Source organism: Myotis brandtii, unplaced genomic scaffold (genome assembly GCF_000412655.1).
Source record: "Myotis brandtii unplaced genomic scaffold, ASM41265v1 scaffold185, whole genome shotgun sequence".
In the NCBI taxonomy this organism is placed as follows: Eukaryota; Metazoa; Chordata; class Mammalia; order Chiroptera; family Vespertilionidae; genus Myotis; species Myotis brandtii.
The window spans coordinates 8,873,407-8,892,609 of NW_005356870.1; the positions used below are offsets into that span (position 1 = coordinate 8,873,407).

The window sequence follows — 19,203 nt, forward strand, 5'->3', positions numbered from 1 at the left end:
CTGTCTGAACTCTGTAGTTGGGAGGGAGACGAGAAACCAATCAGTACTATGGGAGCAAGACCCCCAGGGGCAAGCCTGACAGGTTTTGTGTTCTGTGTGGGAGCCGGGGCTGAAATGCAGAGAGAGGCGACCCTTCTCCCTTCCCCACCCTCTCGCCCGCAGTGCTCACCTCTCCTCTGAATAAGGTTGGACAAATATTTGAAGAATGTGGGTTTGCAGGGGAGTCCAAATACTAACCTGTGTCTCTGTTAGGCCTTGTGTTTGCCAGGTGCTTCATATAACTCTCTCTCTCTTTTTAATTTGTCTACAGTGTCCATGGAAAACATTGGAGAACAAGGTAAAATATGCTCTTGTTTCAGATGTAAAATTTTAAAAATCATTTGAAAGAAGCAAATTGAATTCACTTAGCTTTGGTTGGGATAAATAAGCTATTCTTTAAGGACGTGGAGATAAGATGGGGTCAAAGATATCCATTCTCATAGTCCCCAGACTGAATCCTGCCCCACACGGCAGGGGACGCTGCCCGCGATGCCTGTCACTGTGCCAGCTGCTCACGGCCTCCAAATACGGGAACACCAGCAACTTCCTGTTCTACCCCGTACCCGTCTCCTGCATAATCCATGGAAAATATCGTGGGCTCTAGTTATGTCACACTGATTGATGCCTTAATGGATGCTTTAACTTTTTAATGATTCTATGAGTATCATCATTCTTCAAAAAAGTTAAAATTGCTACTGATGTTTTAAAATACCAAATAGGCTATATTTTAAATTAGCATACTTTATTCAACTGTATCTTACAGAATTGTTATCTATAGGGTGTCCCAAAAATGTATACACACACTTTGAATCAATATACAGGCAGTGTTTATGAAAATACATTTCATTGTCAAAATTGAGCTCGTAGCTGTTAAAGTGTGTATACATTCTGGGGGGACACCCTGTATGTATATTCCAGAATTAATCATCATCACTGTATACAAAAACCAATATTTTCTATTTGCATAGCACGTCAAGAATAAAACACAACACCAAGTGTGTTCACATATTTTACCTGAAACAAGTGTCAGAATGCTTTTCCTAACGGTCGTCCGGTGTGGTAAACAAGACACTTGAACTTCCACTGGAAGACACCGCTCTTTATCCAGATGGTTCTCTGCTTAGATGTGTTGTCATTAACACAGCGAGGGCCGCCGGATCTGACTGGAGCTGAGCAAGCGATTAAACAGCTTCTCACATAGGAGCGGCTTTTGCGATTCTTCGTCCATGAAGCAGAGTTTTTAGAGCCTGAACGTTCTGACAGTTGTTTAATGCTGTGCTTCTGATTTAGAGTTGCAGGCATAACCGCTCACTTTCACAGTTTAGGAAACGCGGCTGTGAGCCATTTTTGACAATAGACGGGCCTACCTACAGATGGGAGGGCACTAATCATGGTCACATCTAATTATGCATTATTAGGGATTTTTAAAAAACCCTTGGATTTAGGTATAAAAATTCATTCATTGAGTTGTGCCTATTCCAGTATGCTATAAATGAACTTATTTACAATAATAAAAATTAATAATAAAAATTCAAAATAAAATGAACTTACTATATTTGGCAATTTTGGCGTTTTAGAATAAACAGATTGTTTTGAATACCAACTCACATATTACAGTAATAATTGTGTTTCTCTCACTTTAGTTGTGTGCCTGATTGCTTATCATCTCCTTTTTGCAATGTTTGTCTGGTCGTATTGGAAAACCATCTTTACATTGCCAATGAATCCTTCAAAAGAAGTAAGTAAAAATATTAGTGAAGTCATCCTAAAATTGGAAATCAATAATTCTGATGTCTGAAGAGTTAATTTTATGTCTTTTTATTAATGTTGCAAACTTATTGAGTGTGATAGTTTTTTAATATTAATGTATCTATTAGTAAATACTTGAATTTTCACTTGGTAAATATTAGTTTTGCACTGGATGAGTATTATATTTCCAATGTTAAATCTGTCATGTGTTCTACTTTTAGGGTTAGATATCAGGATGGATGGATAGATAAAATACATTAGATAGATAGATAGATAGATAGGTAGAGTGGAAAGTAGACATGGTTCTATTAAAATTATCCTATTAATGGTGTGTTAGTTGGCTGTGAGCCACCAAACAACAAAGTAATTATTTAATCTCTATATTCAAAGTCTATAGCTGGGCCATACCTGCTAGGTCTCCAGGCTGCTTCTGTGTTGTTGCTCTGACATGTGTAGCCTCCATTCCCAAGGTCACCTCTTGGCCTAATATGGCTGCTTGGTTCCAGCCGTTATGTCTGCATTCCAGTCAACAGGCCAGAAAAAGTAGGAAAGAGAAGCAGAAGGAAATGTCCTTCTCTTTAAGGACTCTTTTTGGAAGTTGCTGATGCCATTTCCACTTACATTTAGAACTTAGTTCAATGGCCATAATCTGTTTGCACAGAAGGCTGGGGTGTAGTCTTTATTCTTGATGGCCGTGTTAGCCATGTTAGAAGAAGGGAAGAGTGGATATTAGGGATCAATTTCATCCACAGAAGCTTTTAAGTAAAGTGATATGATCTGATATGCATTTCGCAAAGATCATCTGGCTGTTTGTTTCTGGGTCTTTAATCTTGGTTAGTTAGATATTCTTGGAATAAAGGGCTGTGTCTTACTCATTTTTATATATTTGGCACTTAGTCCAGTACATGTTCGTTGAATAGAAATAAACTTTTTTCCCAGTAATAATAGTGTTTTAGTAGGCTAACTTAAAAAAAAAAAATGGAAAAGGCCCTGGCCAGTTTGGGTCAGTGGATAGAGCGTCGGCCATTGACCAACGGGCCCTGGGTTCAGTGCCGGCCAAGGGCACGTACCTCGGTTGCAGGCTCCTCCTGGGCCAGGCCCTGGTCGGGACTCGTGCAGGAGGCAACCAATCGATGTGTTTCTCTCACATCAATGTTTTTCTTTGTCTTTCCCTCTCTCTTCCATTCTCCCTAAAAATCAATGGAAAAATATCCTTGGGTGAGGATTAACAAAAAAGGTTTTAAAAAGTTAAAGTCTGGGTACAGATTGTTTCCTAAAGTGACCTGTTTGAAAAGCAGCTATGGTAAAAAAAAAAAAAAAAAAGGCCAGTAAATATACTATATGTCCTAGGAAAGGATATTAAAAACAAAACACAGTACTTGCAAAGAAGTAATGGCATGCTCGGCCTAGAATGTGTTAGATTTTACTTTTCTATTGTCTCTCTTACCCCCATCCTGGCCTTAATTGTAGGTTTGAAGGGAAATTGTGACGCCCATTGTAGGTGATCTCATCCACTGTACTGATGATTATAACCTTATCCATGACCTCTGTCGAAAATTTCCAAATGTATTTTTACTTCTGACCTCTCCTGTGAATTTCAGACACAACCTCCCTGCCAAACATAGCTTCTTGATCATTCTACTGACACCTTAAACCTAACACATCAAAAACTGAATTCACTACCCTCTCCTTCCCCAAACTGTGACTCATCCGTTTCTTAGGCTGCTTAATGCCCCTGACATCCACCTGTCATTCAGGCCAGAAGCTTGGCAGCCCTGCTCTGTCCTCTGGCTTCCTCGCCCCTCTGCCAGCGTCCTAAGTCTGCTGATGTTTTCACCTTCCCATATATTTTTTTTTAGTTACAGCCCCTTCTTTCTTTTTGAATCATTGACTTAATTCAGGGTCTCCATCCTCTCTTGTGTCAGAGACACTGCAGTCTTCTATATGATGTCACTGTTTTCAGCTTTGCCGACAGTCCCTTCCCAGAACCCTGCAAACATTCACATGCTCCGTCCTGAAGCTGGAGCGACCCATCCAAAAAGCAAATGGAGTGCTTTCCCTCCCCTGCTTGTATCTTCTCATGCCTCCCCTTACGGTGAAGGGCCGTCGCCTGAGTTGGACAACAGGGACTCTTGTCTAAATTTCTGACTTCACACTTTATACACTAGTAGTTCTTCATTACGCGTAGTTTCCTGTGTACACCGGGCCAGTATTTTCTTTCTGGTTTATTCTTATCTCCTTTCTCATCCAGATCATTCTGTTTTTATTTGTACTGGCACCTCCTTCTTGGCCGACTTCGGTAGTTCCTCATCATCTCCTGAGCCTCTAAAGCAGTGGTTCTCAACCTTCCTAATGCCCCGGCCCTTTAATACAGCTCCTCATGTTGTGGTGACCCCCAACCATAAAATTATTTTCGTTGCTACTTCATAACTGTAATTTTTGCTACTGTTACGAATCGTCATGTAAATATCTGATATGCAGGATGTATTTTCATTGTTACAAATTGAACATCATTAAAGCATAGTGATTAATCACTGTCAGGGCCAGCCTGACAGGTTGAGCCGGGCTGAGGTAGGGAGGTGGGAATTGAGAAAAGAAAGAAAGACAGGAAAGCGGGATCGGGAGGACTGCAGCTCATTCGAGGAACTGCAGCAAGTTTATTAGCCACACAATCCTATTTATACACAAGACACTGAATAGGAGGTCTGTCAAGAGGAATGTATTCTTTGTTCCTCTTAATCTCTAAGGGAGAGACACAGCAGAAGGACAAATTCTCGGTACAGCAAATCTCAGTAAATAGTTACAGACTTCTTGGTAAGCTATGAAAGGCTGTTCTCATTCTACAAAGGTTGCTCTCATTCTACTGATAACCGCCATCCAAACAAGTCTGGGAAAACTGTGTGGGTAAGGGTCCCAGCCTTGCTAACCCCTTCAGGTGCAAGGACCTTGCCAGCTTACACCTGGTCCCCAACAAATCACAAAAACAATATGTAATTATACATGTGTCTTCCGATGATCTTAGGCAACCCCTGTGAAAGGGTCGTTCGACCCCCAAAGGGGTCGCGACCCACAGGTTGAGAACTGCTGCTCTAAAGCATTGTATTATCTCAGAGCTCAGCCTCTGGGTCTCTCTCTTATTTATCTACATTATGGCTTTATATATCGACTCAGGTATTGCTATCGCTTTCAGGTTAATATCATCAGTCCAGTCCTCTCTTCTAACCCCAGGCTCGTGTACAGCTGCCTATTTGGCATCTAATTGTGAAGACAGACTTCGGGTCCCCCCACCCACTCCCCTAACCCTCCGATGGCTGACGTTTCCCTGTCTCAGCAGTGGCAGCTCCATTCGTCCAGTTGTTCAGACCCACATGCAGTCACTCAGCACGTGCTGTAAGCCGGGCCCTCAGAGCTCTCGGCGTGAGCTGTGTCCCCTCACTCCTTCCCTCCGGCCCAGGCCACTGGCCTCTCCCACTCGTGTGTTGCGGTACCCGGTCAACAGGTTTCCTTGCTTTCGTACTTGCCCGCTTCTGTATATTTTCAACGCAGTAACCAGAGTCATTCTTTCAAAAACAAGGAAGATCCTATCATCTTCTTCTTCTCAGGACTTTCCTATGACATCTGAGCCCACTCAGAGTGAAAACCTAGTTTCCTACTGTAGCCCAGGAGGCTGCCCATGGCCGGGCCCCACACTGCATATCTGACCCACTCTTCTGTTCTTTTTTTTTAATTATTATTTTTTATTTTTAAATCTTTATTGTTGAAAGTATTACATATGTCCCCCTTTCCCCCCATCAGTCCCCTCCAGCCCACCCTTTCCTCCACCACAGGCCCTCACTACCACCCCGAATGCGTCCATGGATTATGCATGTGTGCACACAGTGACCCACTCTTCCTAAATGCCACTCAGCCTCCTGGGCCTCCTGCTGATCCATCTACGTGCTGAGCGTGTTCCTCCTTCAGGAGCCGCAACACCTGCTGCTTCTCCTTGACCTGAGCACTCTTCTCCTGTGTGACCCTCCCTTACTTCTCTCTCTGTGTCTCTGTTCAAGTGGTTCCTGTCTGTGAGGTTTTCCATGACCACTCTGTATGAAATAGCAAAACCCTACTACCCCCGGTGTTCCCTATAACCTGGAACTTACTCTGTAGCGTAACATTCTGTAACGCATTCCACATTCATTTTTATAACACCCCTAGGATACAAGCTCTAAGAGGCATGCACTTTATCTGTTTTGTTCACTAATCCATCGCCAATAGGGAAGCAGTGTCTCAGCCATAAAAGGGACTCAATAAATATTTAGCAAGTCATTGAAAGTAGAGAAGGTGTGTGTGCAGATCTTTTCTCAGATAATTATTTTTTAATTGGTTGGGCCAAATTGGCAGTACAAGAAGTAAAATTAACAATTAGTCTGTCTTGAGTATTAGAATTTCTAGCTTTGGCAGGCAGTTGAAATGACTTCTGATTTCTCCCTCAAATTATGTGGAAGATTATCGGCTAAGAATGATGAGAGAGTTGGGTTGACTAAGGTTTGTAAGAACAGAGAAGGTTTGAAATAGTGAATGAATACAGTGGGAAAATGGAATGATACAAAATGCAGAAGAAATAACAGTTTCAATGGGATTGACGGCAGTGAAGTTACAGCTGTACCAGGCTTTTGTCAGATGATTTTTCCACAAAACACATATTTACCTTATTTGTTTCATTTAACTGTGTGAGATAGATAGTATTTATTGCCATTGTAAAGATTTAGCAACAGGCTCTGAACATTGTAATATGTTTTCCCAATATACAAGTAATATATCCATACTAAATTACATTTAGAAAATAAAAGGAAAAAAACATCCCATTCCACTAATTCAGTTTACATTCTTAATTTCTTTTTAGTTAATTTTTTTCACACTATAGTCCATCATTGGCTCATTTTCATTTTTAACTACAGCCTAATATTCTCACTGAAACATTAAAATTTACTCAGTCACATCCTAACTTAGATTTTCAGGTTGACCCCAACTGATCATATTGTAAATAATGTTGGTAACATGTTCACACATAGACCATTAACCATTTTTGAATCATTTCCTTAATATAAATTCTCAGGTAGAATCACTAGATGGAGGAAATTTAAGTCACTTGCCAGATTGTTTCCTAAAAGGATTGTAGACATTTACGTAAAGTGCTTCCAGTTTTATCAGACCCTTGGTGTTGCATGTTGTTATTAAGAAAACTGTTGCCAACTTCACTGTTGTAATTTGCACATTTTAGGTACTTGTGAGATTATATGTTTGTTTTTGTTCTAAGTGAAAAACAACTAGCAAAAAGAAAATACACTTGAGAGTTTTGTTTATTTGTTTTTATTTAATTAATTTATTTTTAAATATATATTTTTATTGGTTTTAGAGAGGCAGGGAGAGGGAGAGAGAGACAGAAGCATCAATGATGAGAGAGAATAATTGATCGGCTGCCTCCTGCGCACCCCACACTGGAGATCGAGCCCACAACCTGGGTGTGTGCCCTGACTGGGAATCGAACTGTGGCCTCCTGGTTCATAGGTTGAGGCTCAACCACTGAGCAACACTGGCTGGGCTGTTTATTTGCTTTTAGAGTCTAGTTTTTTCCTTAATTGGTATGTCCTTTTAAAATTATACTTTCCTTTGATGTGAAACTGTATTTGAGCCCTGATTTTGGTTTCTAATGCCATTCTTCAGTGGAAGGAAGGAGGGCTCCCTGGAGAAATAGCTGGTCCTAGAACTAGAACAGGAACTAGTCAAGGTGAGCCAGGAGCATCTTATGGTCCCAGAAAGTAAGGATGTTCAAACAGACTTTTAAAACCGTTTTGGTTTTTGTTTTTTTTTTTAAAATATATTTTATTGATTTTTTACAGAGAGGAAGGGAGAGAGATAGAGAGTTAGAAACATCGATGAGAGAGAAACATCGACCAGCTGCCTCCTGCACATCTCCCACTGGGGATGTGCCCGCAACCCAGGTACATGCCCTTGACTGGAATCGAACCTGGGACCCTTCAGTCCGCAGGCCGACGCTCTATCCACTGAGCCAAACCGGTTTCAGCTTGGTTTTTTTTTTTAATTATGATATTGGAGCCCAAAGAAATACTTAACTTTTCTCAGATAATTATTTTTTAATTGGTTGGGCCAAATTGGCAGTACAAGAAGTAAAATTAACAATTAGTCTGTCTTGAATATTAGAATTTGTGTAATAATTATTCCTAATTTAAAACTCAGATTAGAAAACATGCATGATAGATTTGTTTCTATTTTTGTTCCTAATGATATCCAATTGAAAAATTCACCTGTTGAACCAAATTTGTTTCTTTTGCTATTTATCTATTAATATAACTAATATTTGGATAGAACTCCACAGTTTATAAAGCACTTTTACATATTCTGTTCCTCTTGAGTTTCACAAATCTCTGAGGAAGTGGGTATTATTATTATTACGAGAGGCCTGTTGCACGAAATTCGTGCACAGGTAGGGTTCCTAGGCCTGGCCAGCAATCAGGGCCAATCGGGCCTTCTTTGTTCTGCCCCCTGGTGGTCAGCACATGTCATAGCGAGCGATCGAACTCCTGGTCTCCCAGTCAAACTCCCAAGGGGACACTTTGCATATTAGCCTTTTATATATATAGATTATTATTCTACTTTCTAGATGCATAAACTAATCACCTGCAAGGTTAACAGACTAGCCCAGATCTCAAACTCTATTACCTTTCTGAATTTATAGACTGTATGCCATTAACATTTTATAAATGCCTTCATCTGGGTTAGTAGATCAATATATGTTATCATTCCTTTGAAAATACTGATTAATGTTTAAATCTGTTCCACAGTTCCACCTCTCTTACGCAGAGAAAGAATTGCTGGAGAGAGAGCCGAGGGGAGAAGCCCATCAGGAAGTTCTCCGGCGAGCAGCCAAGGACCTTCCCATCTACACCAGGACCATGTCTGGAGGTAGAGGTCGATAATCAGTGCTCCGCACAGGAGCTTGTGGTGACTGTGGGAGGGCATATGTATGTCCTTGAAACTGTCAGACACTCATTGAGAAACATTGTGCTAGGTCTTGGGTGACTGTGAATTCTTTACTGCACAGTTCCATGAACCGCAATGGGAACACACGTGCCACTGTGGCACAGAGATCGTAACCAGGTCACAGTGGACTGTCCATCTATCCTGCCTACGTGGTGTGACTCCATGACGTGCTGAAATCTTGATTTGTAGTAGTATTCGTTGTTAAAGCTTTAACTATAGATCATCCCGTTGTCATTTAATTTAACTTAAGGGAGCAAGATCTATAACATATAATTTGATATACCTTTAAAATAGCAATTATACAAAATACATAAGAACATACGTAAAATAGTAGTACGGTTTTTCATCTTTAAAATTTATGGTAATTTTTTAACAAATGCAATCTCTTTTACTTGGGTGAGATTTTTAAGATAATTTAACAGCAATCTAATTAAAGGATTGTCTTAGAAATGAACACACGTGGGTGCTCTCCCTCCAGGAAGCACCCCTGTGCCATTCCCTCCCCCACCCCACCCCAGCACATATCACTGAATCTCTAAGGGACCCCATGAGACTTGCAGCCAGGGGAGCAATGGGCAGCGGCAGCTCGTCCCATTCTAACCCCTGAACCTGTTTCCAAGGCCCCCGTTTCCCCCCTTTTCTCCGACTTCCCATTGAGCCAAGGTGTCCAGGTTCTTCTGTTGCTTCTTCTCTGCCCTTCCTTGTTTCACTGCCCTAGGTGTGTTTTTTGCTGTGGTCAGTAAATTCTTGCTTGCTTTGCTAAAAACAAACAAACAAATGCAAACACACATGGACTATTGACACTCGCCTCCCAAGATTTACCCAGAAACTCTGTGACTTTAGACTGTGCTGCGTGTTTCAGCAGCTACTAGCCCTGTGTGGCCATTGAGCACATAAACTGTGGCCAGACCAAGCTGAGATGGGCTGTAAGTGTAAAATACGTAACTGATTTCGAAGACTTAGTACTAAGAAGAGAGTGTAACATATCTCATTACTGTTTATTTATATTTGCTTCTAGCTCACTTCAAAACCATAACTGAATCTAACTCTAATCACAAACATTTTTTCCTGTTTGTTTTCTTTGTTTCTCAATGAGCCAGGGGTAACTCTGTGATGTAATATTATGTCTCTGTCTCAAAGACAGAGATGTGTTCCTGTATAAGTTCACGTGTGCGTACCCTATGTAAACCTGAGCAAACACTGAGGGAGTTTAAGCCCCTAATTTATAAATTCACTACTGCACAAGTTTCCAAAGCTAGTTGCTGGCGGTGATGGTACCAGGTACAAAAACCTATCTCCTCATTTCTGGTGCAGTATTTGCCTAGTGTGCCCTTGACACGCTGAAGGAAGAGAAAGGGCTGAAGCATAAGTCCTATCAGGACAAATATTAATTTTCACTGATAATAACAACTACACATTGGATTTGTAAATCATCTCCCTGTGTAGTTCATAGAACATTGAGCCTATCGTCTCTTGTTCCTCTCAGGTGCTGTATGCCTGTCTCCTCAGATGAACTCATAGTCCCTAATATGTGTGACAGCCTGGAATAGAATCTGATTCTCTAATATAATCTTTATACTTTCAGTGCAAACATTCTGGATTCCTGCTAGAATCACTATGAACTGACTACAGGCATTGACTCCTTAATTAAGTTGCACAGAGTATAATAGACAGACAGCAATGCTGGTGTGATTGATCCCCTTCCTGAATATGGAGAATGGAGAGGTAGGCATGATTCAGAAGTGAGCAGCCACAGGAGCTCCAGGCAGGAGTGTGAGAGGGCCTTTCTTACCCACCCTCAGCCACACCCTCTGTGACCCCTGTCTTGTGTGGATAACTTCCTCCTTCACTCTGGGGAGGTCTGTGGACTAAAGCAACGTGAAGGCTCAGCCGATGTTCGCACACCTTATACTTGATAGAGCATTGAAGGAAACGGGTGGTAATATCATTTAGGATTTTACCATCCATTCTAAAGCCACAGGACTTCCTCCAAATCTGAAAGAGAGAAACGCCAGCTGCCTGGGGTAAGCTGACTGCTGTACACACAGCACATTCAGCCCCGTGCAGACGTGGCTGTGGGTGTACTAGTAGTTGAGGCCGGGTGTTGGGACGTCTGCTCACCTCACTTCTGTTTGTCCTGTGCGTTCTTCTGATCCACCCGTCTTCTGCATCCTCACAGGGCTCTTCAGACTGCTTTATATTATTATTTATTTTGATTAATGAGGACTATTTACTTTTTTTGTTTCTCTCCTGGTCCTTGATCTTTTCCTACAAAAGAAAATTGTACTAGTTTTTGACTACAAAGGTAACAATTAGAGGTGATGTGACTCATTTATCATTGTACATAGATGTTTATAATGTTGTCTTTTCAACATTTAACCACAAAGTTTTAAATTATGTAAGTAATATATGAATACATTCCTTAAAAATTCAAGGAAGACAGTTAACATAAAATGCCCCCTTGCCTGTAAGGAGTTTTTTAAACGATAATCAGAGCTTTCATTTTAAATTACTCTGGCATGATTTTAGTTGGACATATGTGGTATGCAGAGTGTTTTTTTTCATTAAAAAATGAAATTTCTCTTTTTATAAAAGACTCCAAACAAAAAACTTATTTCTACATTGTTTTGATTTCCAGTGAGTTACTGCCCACTTTGATTTGAAAGTTTTTTCCTGCGTACTTTAAAGTACAGATAATCACCAGGAGATTTTGTGACTGTAGACTGTGCTCCCATTGACGGTCTGCTAGTCCCTTGTGGCTACTGAGCACTGACAATGTAACTGTGAGTGTAAAATACATTACAGGTTTCGAAGAGCTGATAGGAAAAACCCAGAAGATATGACTTTCTCTTTAGTTCTTTTAAGGTGGCTCCGGGAGAGTTTAAAAGCGCACATGTAGCTCCCGTTATATTTCTCTGGACAGCAACGCCTTTCACCTTCATACTGGGCAGGAGCCAGGGAGACCTTGGAGGGTCACGGGGAGGAGACCCATGGGCGCCTTCACTCCCGGGCTGAGCAGCAAGGCCACGCCGTTGATCCCTGCTATTCCTGAAAAAGGAAGTTGTGAGGGGTAACGAGGGACTCACTTCAACACTGAAAACAACTCCATTTAGGCCAGTGGTTCTCAACCTTCCTAATGCCCCGGCCCTTTAATACAGTTCCTCATGTTGTGGTGACCCCCAACCGTAAAATTGTTTTTGTTGCTACTTCATAACTGTAATTTTGCTACTGTTATGAATCGTCATGTAAATATCTGCTATGCAGGATGTATTTTCATTGTTACAAATTGAACATAATTAAAGCATAGTGATTAATCACAAAAACAATATGTAATTATATATGTGTTTTCCGATGGTCTTAGGCGACCCCTGTGAAAGGGTCGTTCGACCCCCCAAAGGGGTCGCGACCCACAGGTTGAGAACCACTGATTTAGGCCTTGTGGTCTAAGAAAAGCACATCCTATTCTTAGTTCATAGCAACTGTTTTCTTTTTCAGAGATTATAGCATTAGCTTGACATAACCTTGGTAATTACTTATGGCGAGTATTTTTTCCAAATTTTACATTTGTAAGTGTGGTTGTACTGATCCTACTGGACTGCCCACGTAATAGCTGCTTTCCTGTAACTTTGGTAGCTGCCTGCATCCTGTGAGACGCCTGCGGACTGAAATAGCCTCTCCAACTCAGTCATTCATAACTGCCTTTGCTGCCTGTATTGGAGAAGGGAGGATCAGGTCTCCCGTTACAAGGATTGAAATTCTTATTGGGAGTACTTCTTCTGATTCTCACTTCTAAGCTTGTACCTCGCTCAACACAGAAGGTGTGAGACCTTTCTCAATGTAAGCGATCGAGAGAGTTTATTCACAAATTTCTAAAATTAGGTTTGCATAACGTTTCTAAAATGTGGTTGTCTCCTCTCTCGGTAATCCTGGCGGGTACGAAAAATCATTGGTTTCATGGAGAGAGACATTCTGTTTACTCATATGGAAAGGAAAATATTTCCATGAACCTTTTGAGCCTTACGGTAGGTAGGTAGGTAGGTAGGTAGGTAGATAGATAGATAGATAGATAGATAACCACTGACACTTGGGGATGCCCTAGAACAGCGATGGCGAACCTTTTGAGCTCGGCATGCCAGCATTTTGAAAAACCCTAACTTAACTCTGGTTCCATGTCACATATAGAAATCTTTTGATATTTGCAACCACAGTAAAACAAAGACTTATATTTTTGATATTTATTTTATATATTTAAATGACATTTAACAAAGAAAAATCAACCCCAAAAATGTGTTCGTGTGTCACCTCTGACACGCGTTTCATAGGTTCGCCATCACTGCCCTAGAACAGCGGTCGCCAACCTTTAGGACCTCACAGACCACCGGTTGGCGACCGCTGCCCTAGAAACATTTCCCCTAAAGATCCCCGTCCTTGGGAGATCTCTCCAGAGAACTGAGACTGTGGGCCAGTCTTTTCCGTTTTTGTATTTAAACAGAGTCGACTATCTCAATTTTACCAAATGTAAATTTGGAATGTTGTTTAGAATTTAAACTGGAATAGATGACGAGCGCCATGTAATCGCATGTTCAGTGCACTGTTCAGGGGAAGGCTAAGTGGAGCTCTTTGTTCCCAGCAATCCGATACTGTGACCGATGCCAGCTGATAAAACCAGACCGCTGCCACCACTGCTCCGTCTGTGACAAGTAAGAAAACCTTTGTTTCTCTTATGGAGTGTGTTTCTTTTCTCACTGTTTGCCAGACTATTTCCTTCTCTCCTTGCTCATGTTCTCACACCTTTCTTGGGGAAATGGAATTGGCATGATCACTTGCATTAGTAACGAGTGTGGTTTAGGGCCAAAATCAGTTGTCCCCGTCCCCCGATTCACACTGACATGAATGTCCTGCATGATTTTTAGCAGCTCAGACTTGGCTGGTTCGATGTGGTAAGTATTTCTTCTGTGACCCTCTCCCAGTTGACTTTGTAACAGTCGGGTGTTATCACATACTTCGTGCAACCACAAGAGCAGTAGAATAGCTTGGCCTAAGGATGGAAATGAAAGGACAGGTTTCACCCAGACTTCCTTTATATCCGTTGACATGTTGCACCTTCTTCAGCGTCAGATAATTGTATATGAACACATTGCATTGTTTTTAGACGTTAAAGCATGTAATATTTTCAGTTGAACGTTCTATTATTGCATCATAACTGAAATTAGCTATTGTCTCTATTTTAGATGAGGACTTTTTCTATTATTCTATTTTTATTTTATTTATTATTGACATTTATTATAGATGTCCCCCTCTTCCCCACTCCTTACCCACCTCTACCCAGCCCCTACCCCCTCCTATTATTCAATTTTTAGATAAGTAAATAATTTTGCAATATTTTACTTGCTACAACTCTTTTGAAATAACATATATATTTTTTAATAATTCAATGGGACTAAGTTTTCATGGGGTGTTGAGTTTTGTGTATATGGTTTTTTTTAGATGTATTTTGAAGATGGACCATCATTGCCCATGGTAAGTCTGGCTCTATGCTTAAACCGGTTTCTGTCCCTTCTAACTTAATAAATAAAATCATTTATCTATTTAAATCTTTTATAAATGAAATTTTGCCTTAGCTGATCTAGGAGGTACTTTCAGATGTAATTTCTGATATTTGCTTAATTAGTTCAAGAGTCTTTATTCAGGAGAATTTCCATGAATAATTTTAAAACCAGTAGCTTACCAATTTAAAAGTTAGCTTCTCATATTTCCTGAGAACAAATGGTTTTCTTTGTATGCACATGCATAAACATAGAAATTCTAAAATACTCCCCAGAAATTACACCAAAATGTACATATAAACACAATACCTCACTGGAAGTTTCTAATAATTAATTAATCTAAAGCTTTAACAGTTTATTTTACATAAAACTTGGCATTACAGAGTAGAATAACAAGTATGCAAAAATACACACATACTGTTGAAATAAGGGTTTCCACTTAGAATTCGTTAATATTTTAAAAAGTATTTCTAAGTCAGGAAATTGGGTGTCTTAATAGAGTATTTGAAAGGCGTCATTATCTACTGAAGGTGTTTTCTACCTTTCCCTGTAAGTTACCACCCCCTGTGCACGCTCCTTTGCCAGTCACGCTGAGGTTGCCAGCCAGGTTGGGCTTGCACACTGAGCATGATATTCCATGAGCCTCATCTTCTTCAGGGCTGGCGCTTGAGGAGGCTGTGCCAGTGGTAGGTTGAAGCATAGACCTACAGAGAGTGATGATCTCAGTTGCAGGAACAGCAGGGGGACGCCCGGTTTCCTGTCTTCTGTAGCCCTCCCCGGGCTGCCTTTTGCTACTGTCTGCAGACTTTCTCCTTTAACAGGTTATAAAGCTCCTTAACTCCTATAAGAACGATGTTCTTCCCAAAAAAGACTTCACTAAATAACCTCCATTGTGTATTAGTTTTCATTATGTTCATTCTTTAGCTTTCCTCACTCTTTCCCCCATTGCATTCATTCTGCTCTCGGTACCTTCAGTGATAAGCAGTCTGATCCTCTGCGTATTCCTCTGCTGACCCTCCCATGGCACATGCTGTCAGTGCCCACCGTCTCCCCACGACCCACCTGAGTCCACTGCACCTGCGGGGCAGTCCCCACGCCCGCTGACAGCTCCCCCCCCCCGCCCCAAGACACCTCAGTCTTTGCTGCTCTGCCTGAGGGCCCTCTTCCACCTGGGCGTTTGCTCACCTCACTAGCCTGGCGTCCCGAAGTACCAGGGCATTCATGCCTCATGAGGCCACTCTCAATCAGGGAGAGGCTAGTTAAGAGCACGTGCTTTTTTGAATTTTCTCCCTTCTTGTTTCAAATAAACGGGATACAGAGTGCTGACTGTATATTTATTGAAAAGCAGCCTGTGCCTAAGTGGACCCGTGCAGTTCCAACCCGTTGGTTCAAGGGTTAACTGTATAGTTATATGGTTCTTGATCAATTAAAGCAATATTACGTGTCAAATTTGAGAAATCGAAACACAGAATTCCTTTTCAGTGAAACGGATATTTTTAATGTGTGTATGTGGAAAGAAATCTTACGAAGGACACTTAAGATTTGCCAATACACTTTAAATGATAAAAACTAAATGCTGTGTTAAGGTTGGGCATATGTATACCTGTGCTAAAAAATGTAAAACTCATCGAAAATGTTTTCTGTTTTATCAACAGGGTGAACAATTGTGTTGGATTTTCAAATTATAAATTTTTCCTCCTTTTCTTGGCTTATTCCCTGCTGTACTGCCTTTTTATTGCTGCTACGGATTTACAGTATTTTATCAGATTTTGGACAGTAAGTCATTACCTTGTTGATTTTTTTTGGTATATAAAAGTATATAGTACATTTTTTCGTTAGTGAATTATTTCAGACACTGATTTTATAAACTTGAACTCATTTATAGTCCTCATTATTTGCAGATTCTGTATTTGTGAATTCACATCTTGCTAAAGTTTCTCTGTTACCCAAAACCAGAACTCACAGAGCTTTTGTGGCCATTTGCAGACATGCACAGGGTGGCCAAGAATGTGCGTGGCCCCGTGTGCATGTCAAGCGAGGAGATAAAACAAGGACACTCTGCCTTCTTGTCTCAGCTCCCATATTGTTACACGCTGTGCTTTTCACTCTACTTAACGCCACGTGTTTTTTTGTTTTTTTTTTGCATTGTTGTGCTTTATGTTGGTCATTTCTGTTTAAAATGCTCTTCAAGAATAGTTCTGAAGTACTGTCGGTGTTTCTGAGCACTCGTGTGAGGTGCTTTATGGAGAAAATCTGTGTGTTGGGTGAGCGTCCTTCAGGCGTGAGTCATAGTGATGTTGGGTGTGAGTTCTGTGTCAGTGAATTAACAATAAATGTTGAATAAGCTGTCGATACTGTGTCTTCAGGCACAGATGCACAGAAAACCAGGTTATGAATAAATAGTTCTGCTGACAAAAGTATGACCGGAGGCTCGCAGGAACCTTCCCTGTGTTTTCCCTGGGAGGAAGCCAGTGCTCATGGCAGCTTTATAGAACACAACCACTGAAATAAAAGAATTGACTAAGAAGATTTTTTTTTAGTATTTAAAAATAGAAGTGTTTTCTTTATGTGTAAAAAGATTATTTTTTTAAACTATTATATCTAAAATGCCCGAATTTTTACTAGGTATTGCTTTATTAGGCTTTAGTTAATTCATTTGTTTGCTGCACTATTTACCTTAAATGCAAGCAAAACAAAATTAAAATTTAGTATTTTAAATATTCAAAGATACTCCTCGTGAATACCAAACAACAACAAAAAAAGTCATCCCCTGCCAGAATTGCTTTATTATTTTCATGAAATTATTCTTTATTCGGTAAGACTTTCCTAATTGCTAGATCATTTATGTGGGATGGGATTTCAATCACATTCAATACCAAAGATTTATTGAGCACCTACTATGTGCCACTTCTATTGCTAAGCACTAGGGATACATAGGTGTGTGGACAGGCTCTCGGCATTCAAGTAGACCTTCACTGTGCAGCTAGAGGAATGATCCCTAATGAATGTCTGAGAGAATGTCACCCCACGCTCCTCGTTCCTGTGAATAGTTTTAGTCCCAACCACAAATATATTTGTAAAGGAGTAGCCAGGGTTTTCACTGTGAGGACAGCTGTCAAAAGCTCCCGGTGAGCTCTTGTGACCTGTCAATCTGACAGATCCGCAGGGTGGGTATGGATACAGTACTTCCTTCTATCAGAAGGAGACACCCCCTGGCAGCTCTGGTGCGTCACTGAGTGTCCTTGGCCCCAAACCTACCATTCTAGATAGAGCCGGTGTCCTTGGGCAATAGCACAATGAGAGTCACGCTGGTTTGGCTTTGAGATGGCCTCTTTTGTCACATGAGTGATGTCAGGTTTATTTTACACCGGCGTTATGCTCTCCTGTTTATCTTTTCTCTGATGCTCTTATTTACAATAGCCTGAAGCATTACAGTGGATGTGTTGTTGTATGTGTTCTTGTAGTAGATGCTGTTTTGTTTGTAGTAAAGTAAAACATTGGTGAGTATAGTAGCTAAATTGTGCCAATCAGCCTTCATTTTTGGCACTTTAATAAATTTATTTAATCGCTTATAAATATGTAGTATGTTACAAAACGTATTCAAGTAGTAAATTCAAAAGTAAATTTTATAGTTCCTTATACCTTGCTTTCTTCTGTTATAATTTACACTCATATTACCACAGTTTTTCTATGATTCAGTTATGCCAAACAAAATAAATACCCCAAGTTTGAATATATTTTCCATATATATTCATATTCCAATAAACATTTATTTTAATCTGATGCTATATGTTTTTTCTCAAAGTTTTAACATAAAGCCATGTATCTTTCTCCATATCTAAATTTAAGAAATATTTTAAGCAAAAAAAAAAAATCTTACTTATAAAAGTAGGGGAATGCTTATTCCTTTGACAAAACATTTCATTTTCTTCCTTTCTTTATAGAATGGTCTACCAGATACTCAAGCCAAGTTCCATATTATGTTTTTATTCTTTGCTGCAGCTATGTTTTCTGTCAGCTTGTCTTCTCTGTTTGGCTATCATTGTTGGCTAGTCAGCAAAAATAAGTCTACATTAGGTGAGTATGCAATTTTGTAGTTAAAAGAACTTAAGTACATAAATAGATACTCATCAAAACTTGCCATATGAGTAAATGCCTACCTGTCCTGAAGTGGTAAAAATTATTCCCATTCCCCATATTGTTTTGTGGGATGTGACTTAGACACAAACATATTCACTCATTCCATAGAATTGTTTTACTGTTTATCACATGTAAAAGCATTGTGTAGTAATTGTTTTACTGTTGATCACATGTAAAAGCAGTGGTGAGTAAGGGCCAAACAGCCTGGTGAAGGGCATAGAAAAATCAATAACTAAACATAAAAGTAATTATAACAGGCAAAGTTCTTTAAAGGAAACAAATAGGATCCTGAGGTATATATCAAGGGCTGAGGGTGATAGGAGGGTGCCTGTTTAGATGAGTGATCAGGGAAGAGCTCACCAAAATAATACATATTTAACCTAAGAAGTCAGTCATGGAAAGAGCTAGAACATCTCAGGCAGAGAAAACAGTATGTTCAAAAGCCCGACAGAGGGGGATGCTGTGAAAACAGTGCTTAGAGGAAAATAAATATGTAACTAATAAATGCTTACATTAAGAAAAGAGAAATCTCAAATCAATAACTTCACACTTTAAGAACTGTAAAAATAAGAGCAGTTAACCCAAAGCCAGCCAAAGTTAGGAAATGGTAAAGATTAGAGAGGAGATAATGAAAATAGAGAATTTAAAGATAGAAGATCAATGAAATCAATAGTTGGTTCTTTGAAAA

General features: G+C 40.1%; 1 protein-coding gene across 3 annotated transcripts in view; it reads left to right on the forward strand.

The window, feature by feature from the left end:
- ZDHHC2 (zinc finger, DHHC-type containing 2) overlaps nt 1-19,203 on the forward strand; it is a 60,495-nt gene that overhangs the window by 24,090 nt on the left and 17,202 nt on the right. For all 3 annotated transcript variants that reach the window (XM_014537909.1, XM_014537910.1, XM_014537908.1), the window contains 7 exons: nt 311-337; nt 1,683-1,777; nt 8,631-8,751; nt 13,460-13,529; nt 14,317-14,349; nt 16,031-16,151; nt 18,320-18,452. In XM_014537909.1, coding sequence (XP_014393395.1) covers nt 316-337; nt 1,683-1,777; nt 8,631-8,751; nt 13,460-13,529; nt 14,317-14,349; nt 16,031-16,151; nt 18,320-18,452 — 595 coding nt within the window. In that variant the 5' untranslated portion in view covers nt 311-315. The remainder of the gene's footprint in view (nt 1-310; nt 338-1,682; nt 1,778-8,630; nt 8,752-13,459; nt 13,530-14,316; nt 14,350-16,030; nt 16,152-18,319; nt 18,453-19,203) is intronic.